Source organism: Sinocyclocheilus grahami, unplaced genomic scaffold (genome assembly GCF_001515645.1).
Source record: "Sinocyclocheilus grahami isolate Dianchi unplaced genomic scaffold, SAMN03320097.WGS_v1.1 scaffold1080.1, whole genome shotgun sequence".
Classification (NCBI taxonomy): Eukaryota; Metazoa; Chordata; class Actinopteri; order Cypriniformes; family Cyprinidae; genus Sinocyclocheilus; species Sinocyclocheilus grahami.
Window position 1 is genome coordinate 339,478 of NW_015506259.1, and position 9,890 is coordinate 349,367.

Genomic DNA, 9,890 nt, shown 5'->3' on the forward strand with positions numbered 1-9,890 from the left:
TTTTGACACAAATTTCACGATTCGATTCGATTCTGATTCACAAGCTTGCGATTCGATTTTTTTTTAATATAGGCTAAACATTTAAATGCTGGCTGTCATACAAAACCTGACGGATTTATTCAAAAAATGAAACATTGAAGAACAGTAAAAAATATAATAAATATATTATATTTAGCAAAATGCCCCTCTCTACAGTTTATTTTTCTATCTGACTAATGAGTTTATGGCCACCGAATATGTTTTTTCTGAGGTAAATGTGACGTTACGTGACACATTGTTTATAAGTCGTTATATTATCGAGGCTGAAACACTGACTGAGCGATTAACATGAGACAGGATACGGATTGTAAAGTTGTACTCTTTCTTTTAACTTACCTTCGGATGTTTAGTCATGTTTATTTTGTGCTGAAACTGGTATTAATACGGAGGAGATGATCAGTTCACTGAGGCGCTACATCGATCTGTCACCACATTAAACAGCGCCAAAACGGCATTTATTGCTTGAATACTGCAATGCAATCTGCAATATAATGGACAGAATTTAAAATCTGAGACTTTGTGTCATATTAAAAGTACCAAAGCACAATGCTTATTGCGATATACTGGATGGGAAGTGCCCTTCAGTGTTCCGTCCATTAACTGAAAACAGGCTAGACTAATCGATTCTTGGGATTTAAGAATCCATATCGTTTCGTAAAAATGAAAATCGATTAAAATCGATGTCTCAATATTTTTTACCCAGCCCTAATTTATACCTAACTTAATAAAAATAACAACAAAAAAAAAAAAGAGTATGCATTTTGGTAATTAAAATTTTGGGATAAATTGTCCTGAAAATATTACATAAATTATCCTAAAACTAGGCTCCATTTTCTTCATGCAAAATCGAATTTCTTTTGGGTTGAAATTTGACCCAGTATCAGTCAATCTATCTATCTATCACAATATCTATTTTTTTAATAAAGTAACTTATAAAAAAATTTAAAATATTTATACAAAATTTAATAATAAAATACAAGAATTTATATACAAAATATAAAAGTATGCATTTCTAAATTATGTATATTTATTGAAATGAACATTATTATTAAAAAATTATTTAATACTGTAAAATAAAATACTTAATGAAAGTATTTTTCATTGTTAGTTCAGGTTAACTAATGCATTTAACTAATGTTATTTATTTATTTAAACCAAATATTTAATTTATACTAGGGCTGGGTTTTGACACAAATTTCACGATTCGATTCGATTCTGATTCACAAGCTTGCGATTCGATTTTTTTAAAATATAGGCTAAACATTTAAATGCTGGCTGTCATACAAAACCTGACGAATTTATTCAAAAAATGAAACACTGAAGAACAGTAAAAAATATAATAAATATATTATATTTAGCAAAATGCCCCTCTCTACAGTTTATTTTTCTATCTGACTAATGAGTTTATGGTCACCGAATATGTTTTTTTCTGAGGTAAATGTGACGTTATGTGACATTGTTTACAAGCCGTTATATTGACATCTTTGCGCAGCTGAAACTCTGATTGAGAGATTACATGAGACAGGATATGAATTGTAAAGTTGTACTCTTTCTTTTAACTTACCTTCGGATGTTTAGTCATGTTTATTTTGTGCTGAAACTGGTATCAATGTGGAGGAGATGATCAGTTCACTGAGGTGCTACAGCGATCTGTCACTTCACGTTAAACAGCGCCAAAACGGCATTTATTGCTTGAATACTGCAATGCAATCTGCAATATAATGGACAGAATTTAAAATCTGAGACTTTGTGTCATATTAAAAGTACCAAAGCACAATGCTTATTGCGATATACTGGATGGGAAGTGCCCTTCAGTGTTCCGTCCATTAACTGAAAACAGGCTAGACTAATCGATTCTTGGGATTTAAGAATCCATATCGTTTCGTAAAAATGAAAATCGATTAAAATCGATGTCTCAATATTTTTTACCCAGCCCTAATTTATACCTAACTTAATAAAAATAACAACAAAAAAAAAAAAGAGTATGCATTTTGGTAATTAAAATTTTGGGATAAATTGTCCTGAAAATATTACATAAATTATCCTAAAACTAGGCTCCATTTTCTTCATGCAAAATCGAATTTCTTTTGGGTTGAAATTTGACCCAGTACTTCTTCATTGCTGACCCTCATATGAAGGTGGTTTAAATGATTTGATCACAATTATCCCTTTCAGTGAAGCGATATTTGCTATTTTTATTTTTGCTCTTTTTATTTTATCGATTAATTCGAATTTAATGTTTGCCATGATTTAATTTTTTATAAATCAAGGAATCACGGTTTTGAATAGAAATATTTCCAAACGTTAGAATTAGACACTTTGACTATGCCAATGATAACAGTAAAGAGAAAAGAACAATCCAACCGTATGTCGCACACGTGATTAACCGCTCATATCATACAGAGTGCGCTTTTGTGATGACAAAGATGCGAGGCAGGCAGTGGAATAGGAAAAACATGCAAGAAGGTGGGAGAAATTTCACGATTCGATTCGATTCTGATTCACAAGCTTGCGATTCGATTTTTTTAAAATATAGGCTAAACATTTAAATGCTGGCTGTCATACAAAACCTGACGAATTTATTCAAAAAATGAAACACTGAAGAACAGTAAAAAATATAATAAATATATTATATTTAGCAAAATATGCGTTTTTATAATGCAGTTTCATGCATGAGATGCTGCAAGAGATGCGAGGTCAACAGTCATAGAAAAAAAACAATGCAAAAGCAGCTCAATCGAATAAAAGACCTGTAAAGAACTACTACTGTATGTCTGATATTTCATGTTTGCATCATGGTGACAGGCTGACAGCTGCTGTTCATTACAGAACATTTATAGTAATTAATAGTCTACTGGTGTTATACCTTCAGTCATTCCGAATTTGAATTACCTTGACTTTGAATTTTTTTAAAGCATTTTCCTTGTATTATTTCGGTACGTTTGTACAAGATGCACAAGATAAGACAAGTTTGTACAATTAGTTGCAGTTCATGCAAAAATATTTAACAAGATTGTTATTTACATTATGTTGACAACTTCATGTGGCGCACTGGGAATATAATTTTTTTTAACTAGAAAAAGTTACTTGAATCATGTTGTAGTTACATTTTCAAGTTGACTCGTTCAAAATCGAATAAAAATGTTCTGGGGGAAAAAAAAAAAAAAATAGAGATTTAATTTTTTTTTGCCATATCGCCCAGCTCTAATGTGACCCAGAACCGCAAATCCAGTCATAAGGGTCAATTTTTTTAAATTGAGATTTATACATCATCTGAAAGCTGAATAAATAAGCTTTCCATTGATGTATGTCAGGATTTGATATATTGATGTAATTTGATGAATTGTTAGGATCAGAGATTTGGCAGAGATGCAACTATTTGAAAATCTGGAATCTGAGGGTGCAAAAAAATCTAAATATTGAGAAAATCATCTTTAAATTTGTTCAAATGAAGTTCTTAGCAATGCATATTACTAAGTTTTGATATATTTACGGTAGGAAATTTACAAAATATCTTCATGGAACATGACCTTTTACTTAATATCCTAATGATTTTTGGCATAAAAGAAAAATGTATAATTTTGACCCATACAATGTATTTTTGGTTATTGCTACAAATATACCCCAGCGACTTAAGACTGCTTTTGTGCTCCAGGGTCACATATGTGATTATGCTCATATGTGAGTGTTTGAGTGTGTTTTCACCTGGCTGGCGCTTTCTTCATGTGCTCCCCGATGAAGGTGGCGTTGGTCATGCCCATCAGCGTGTTGGCCAGCGAGATGACGGAGAGCAGGTGTTGCGTGGTCACGGCTCTGGAGACGCCATACGTGCCTTTGCCCACGATCTCGGAGACGGAGAGCTTGCGGCCCTCGGCGCATCCTTCGGCCAGCTGCCGGAGCAGCGAGTCTTTGAAGGTGGGCAGCATGAGCGACATGTGTCCTCCGCGGGAGATCAGGCCGAAGGAGACGGGCGTGTGCGGGCGGAGCATGCCCAGCCGGGTCAGACACACCTCGTCCAGCTCTCCGTTCAGACCCCAGGCGTGCAGGCAGGACATGAAGAGCTTGGCCGTGTCCATGGTCAGATTGTACTCCAGCAGACTCAGAGACTTGGACTTCTCCTCGCGCCGCCGCTGCTCCTCCTCCTCTTCCTCGTCTTCATCCAGCAGGTGCTCCTTGATGTTTTCTTTAATGGTCTCCTTCACCTGTGACATGAGATAAACAATAGCATCTTAAACTATAGCTTTCTTCCTGTAAAATCTGAATACAAAAAATAATATTTTATAAAATATAAAAGTTTTAAATGTAAGTAAATACAATTAAATAAAAGTAGTGCTGTTAAACGATTAATCGCATCCAAAATAAAAGTTTTTGTTTACATAATATATGTGCGTGTACTGTGTATATGTATTATGTATATATAAATACACACACATACAGCATATATTTTGAAAATATTTACATGTATAAATTTATATTCATATAATTTATATCATACATAAATATATTTAAGGTATAAACATAACATATTTTTCTGAAATATATACATGCATGTATTTGTGTGTATATTAAATAAATATACACAGTACATGCACATATATTATGCAAACAAAAACTATTATTTTGGATACGATTAATCGCAATTAATCGTTTGACAGCACTTAATAAAAGTAAATAGAAATAAACATACAAATAGTTTAATTAAATATAATATTTAATCGATTAATGGCACACGTTGCGATGCCACCCGACGTCAGAATTTCACGTATAAACATAGTTCGTCTTCGTTACGATGCCATATACAGTTTTGGGTGTTTCATTTTAAATTTTTCACGAAAGCTTCAAGTGCAGTTAATTATTTGTCATGCCATATGTGTAAACAGACAACAGCGCTGATAAAGCCATGCACTTTTGTTGTAAAGATGTAACTGTAAAGTGACTGTAATGGGGTAATCACAATAGCCTTTTTACTAAATTACTCTGTTTTTTTTTTTTTTTTTTTAGTTGAGTAAATTTAACTTCTGCTTTAAAAGCACAATTTTTGTTTTTAGATCGCAATGTTACAATGTTAGAATGTAATGCGAATTTAACCCTTTTTGCACATAATATATGCCTACATGGTTACATTCACTTTATTTGTTTAATCCAAATACAAAAATACATACAGTATACTGCAAATCAGCCAAAAACTACCGAAATATGAATTTGTGCTCATATCGCCCAGCCCTAAAACTAGCAAAAGTCTGAGTCTGACCTGTTTGAAGATCTTATTGGCTAGGAAGGACCCGCCCTTGTCGGCTCCGCCCTGCGCTTTCTGCAGCGTCTCTGGCGAGATGAGGGTGGGATTGGGCCGCTGCGCCTCCTCCGTCAGTAACTGGATGATCACGGCCTCCACGTCGAAGAACAGCACATGCATGTCCGGATCCGTCACGTTGGTCTTCATGGCCTGCACCACCAGAGAGTTGTGCGAGTATTTGGGAAGGTTTCCCTGCAGCGAGACGCAAAGAAAGAGACATTTATTATAGAAAACTAGAAAGGACATCTCAGTTTTGTGTGCTGCCGCTGATACAAAGCAAACTGTGTGTGAAACTGTAAAGTTGAACAACAGAGAGGTTTGGGTCAATGATTTTGCTCCGGCGCTCCGGATGATGAAAAGAAAGCTGCAGTGAGAGCGGATGAGAGCGATTTCTGAACCAAACAGCCTTTTCCTTAAAAGCTAAACCTGCGCCTTACAAGCCAACAGGCTATAAAACCACCGTAACAACACTGTAAGACTGATGAAACATTTTCTTCTTTTTTATAAGAGGAGAGCTGATGAGAATTGATGCATCATTCAAAATGAGTATATGATAAAGTACATTTTGCATTAATAATGACTCAAACTGAAGCAGCAATACATTTTGGGGAATATTTTAAATAAATTAAAAAGAAATATTTAAAAAGAAATTAAACTAAACAAAAAAATTAAAATACACGTTAAATAAACTTTAAATTAAATATAAATTATTTATTAAAATAAATAAATAAGCAAAAAAATAAATAAATAAATCAGCAAAATAATCATAGTTAATGATGAATTTATATTATTCTAAAAACATTTAGAATTTTATATTACGTTTTTTATATTAATTGATGACATGAACAAAACAGAACATTTCGATAATTTGTGTGTTAACGTCAAATTAAATTTAAAATAAATGTAAAAAATTATTTTGCTAAATCAAAAACATTTTTAATACATTAATTAAAATAAACTAATCAATTAAAACAAATAAATAACTTTAAAAATAAGTAAAATAAGCAAATAACAGCAGATTAATCATGATAATTTTATTTTATTCTAAAAACACACCATGCTAATTTTCAATTCAATAACTGAGACGAATTGTGTTCATTTAAAAAAAAGGTAACTAAAATAAAAAAATTAATTTCAATAATTGAAATAAATTAATACATCAAAATAAATGATGAAATAATGAACTGAAATGAAAGCACTAAAGTACATAAAATAAAATAAACTGAAATAAATGCATTAATTCATTAAAGTTGAAAATTAATTAATTTTTAAAATGCATTAAAATAAATACATAAATAAACAAACAATAAACCAACTAATCAATCAATCAATCAATCAGCAAAACAATCATGATCTTCTTTATTCACTCTAATAACAGACTCCATGTTCTTGAAGTAAACTATACTGTCTTTGATTTGTGATGTGAAACACGAGCCGGATGCGTTCTTCAGCATTTTCTTGTGATTCAAGCCGTTCTTCTCATCAACGCTAATAACAAGGCTCATTATAACGGCAGTAATCAGCGAGTCGTCTTCAAACACATCGGTCAAAAGTTGCTCAGTGCGCGGGATAATCAGTTTATTTCCTGATCTGTGTAATAATCTCTAATGTTCATTAAGCCCTGCAGCATTCATTTCATCTCATCTGCTTCCAGTCGGCCCGTATTAAATAGCGAGCTTGCTAATTGTTATTCAATGTTAATTCGATGAACAAAGCACCTGCGATCCATTAGAAACATCAGGGAGGATGTTTACGAGCGGCCGCTGTCAGACGCGCTTCCGAACCAAAAACTTCTGCTGAAACGTGATGCTTTAGAGCTGAAATCTGCATTAAATAAATGAGCCATAAGAGGCTGTGCATTGAAATTATTTCACTATGGTTACAAACTGCAGTCTGTTCATTATGGTTTTTACTGCAGTGAAGTGCTTCTTACAAAAAAAAAAACTGATGCAGACGAAATGAAATAAAATGATTAGAGTATTCCTGAACTACCGGGTCTCAGTAGCAATTTCACATATCTTTTATATTTTAAATAAAATAAAAAAATTGAAAATATGTGGGTCTCAGTAACAAACAAAGGAGGAGAGAGCATGAGGTCTTTTATTTTCCTTCACGTTTCTAGCAAACCAACAAAAAATGCAACCGTTTCAGTCTGGCTTCAATGCAGACTGTGAAAGAAGAAAAATATGTGAGATGCAGATGAAATAAAATCATCTGAACTTAATAAAATGAATAAATGTCTCAAATAAAATAAAATAAAATAAAATAAAATAAAATAAAATAAAATAAAATAAAATAAAATAAAATAAAATAAAATAAAATAAAATAAAATAAAATAAAATAAAATAAAATAAAATAAAATAAAATAAAATAAAATAAAATAAAATAAAATAAAATAAAATAAAATAAAATAAAATAAAATAAAATAAAATAAAATAAAATAAAATAAAATAAAATAAAATAAAATAAAATAAAATAAAATAAAATAAAATAAAATAAAATAAAATAAAATTAAATTAAATTTCTAGATCTCAGTAGCAATTTCACTTGTATTTTATATTTTACATAAAATTAAATTAAGTTACATATAAAATAAAACAAAATATGTGAGATGCATATTAAATAAAATCATCTGAATAAATTTATAAATGTCTAAAATAAAATAAAATAAAAATTCTGGATCTCATTAGCAATTTCACTTGTATTTCATATTTTACATAAAATTAAATTAAGTTAAATATAAAATAAAACAAAATTAAATAAAAAATGTTTATATCAGAATATTTATATTTGAAATGAAAAATATACAAAATAAGAATATACAAAGACTATAAAATACATAATATAAATAAACACAATAAATTAAAATATATAAAATCAAATAAAAAAAATCTCAGTAACAATTTCACATGTATTTTATATTATATAAAAAAATTGTTAAATTAATAAAAGCTAAAATATGCTAAATAAAATATAAAAAAATTAAACTCATAGCATCAAATAAAAAATATAAAATGAAATTTAAAAATAAAAATAAAATACGTGGGTCTCAGTAACAATTTCCATCTGTCTGGCACTGCTGTGCTGAAGAATACACTCTGTCTCTCTCTCTCTCTCTCTCTCTCTCTCTCTCTGTAAGCCCCGTCTCACTCTCTCGCTCAGACAGTGTTTCCAAGGCCAGAAGCACACGAGCGCATCATTAAGACGAGCAGAGCACTGTCCGTCCCAGAACCGCTGGGCTATTTTAAACACATAAGATGAGCATCATTACTGGACACCTGACACCAGAACCTTTCCACACGGCTCCAGACTCTCTCAGCTCGTCACGTGATGCTTTTAATCACAGTTTAACCAAACATCACTGCTCAGCACATTAAAAATACACACCAAATGGAGCCGTTTCACTCTTAAACATAAATCTGGAGCACTACTGTGTATTCATCATCAGTATATGTTATTGTTTATAACATCTTAATATTTTCATGCATTATAGTTGCATTTATCAGATTAGAGCTGGTCGATAATATACATTATGCACCAATATAATCAATCACGCAATATAGTAAATATTGCTTTACGTGACTCTACAGTATGTATGCGGCTAAAGTAGAATGTGATGTATATCCAATTTAACACAGTGAATATCAAATGGCAAATCAACTCTAGACGTGTCCACAAAAACAAAAAGTGAAATGCAATAAGTCACCATGAATATGAAAAAGTGGCCAAACCATAGGCTGAATAAGAATATTGACTATTTTACAAATGCATAAACAATACGATGTGATTTACCAGCCAAACATTATTATTGTTATTATTATTACTTAGCACTCCTATACCTCAAACAGTAAAGTATGATGCTAGCAACGCCAAAGTCATGGGTTCGATTCCCAGGGATTGCATGAACTGTTAACACGAAATGCATGTCACTTCGGATGAAAGCATCTGCCAAAAGCATGGATGTAATTGTAGTTTTAGCCAAATGATCAAAGATGAATCTGACTGCATGCATGACTTTTCACATCAATGACATTATATCATTTTTAGTATTTTATTATTTGCATTTAGCACAGTTGTCATCGCACTGTCAGCAATCCTATGAAAGCAGAGGCGGGATGGAGACACACTGCCCTCTAGAGGACACCACCGCTGCTAAACAAAGACAGAACAGTACTTTACAGCAAGGTTAGGATTAATGCCTTTCATTCATTCCATCATAGCATGTCAAACGGTGTTATTCCTGCTCTCATACGTCCACATGAGCAGATATGCAGAGCGTGAGTACTAGATTACAGATATAGGGAAATATGAACAAATTAGCCAAAATATAGAAATAAAAGAGTGAAGAAGTGAGTACATAAAGGATGGGATCTGCAGAGAAGATACTCATTTACTGTCATGTCAAAAAGCATGCATGATTGAAACTGTAAGTACATCTGTTGTATATTAGCACACAATACAGTTTCATAAAAGCAGGCTGCAGTTCCAAACGTTAATTTATAAAAAAAAAAAAAAAAAAAAAAAAAAAAACCATTTTTGCTTTAAAAGTTTTGCCTTA

General features: G+C 31.7%; 1 protein-coding gene across 1 annotated transcript in view; it reads right to left on the reverse strand.

Moving 5' to 3' along the window:
• LOC107566519 (WD repeat-containing protein 7) overlaps positions 1 to 9,890 on the reverse strand; it is a gene marked incomplete at its 5' end in the record, with an annotated part of 88,915 nt that overhangs the window by 71,648 nt on the left and 7,377 nt on the right. The window contains 2 exons of the mRNA XM_016251973.1: positions 3,745 to 4,241; positions 5,291 to 5,524. Coding sequence (XP_016107459.1) covers positions 3,745 to 4,241; positions 5,291 to 5,524 — 731 coding nt within the window. The remainder of the gene's footprint in view (positions 1 to 3,744; positions 4,242 to 5,290; positions 5,525 to 9,890) is intronic.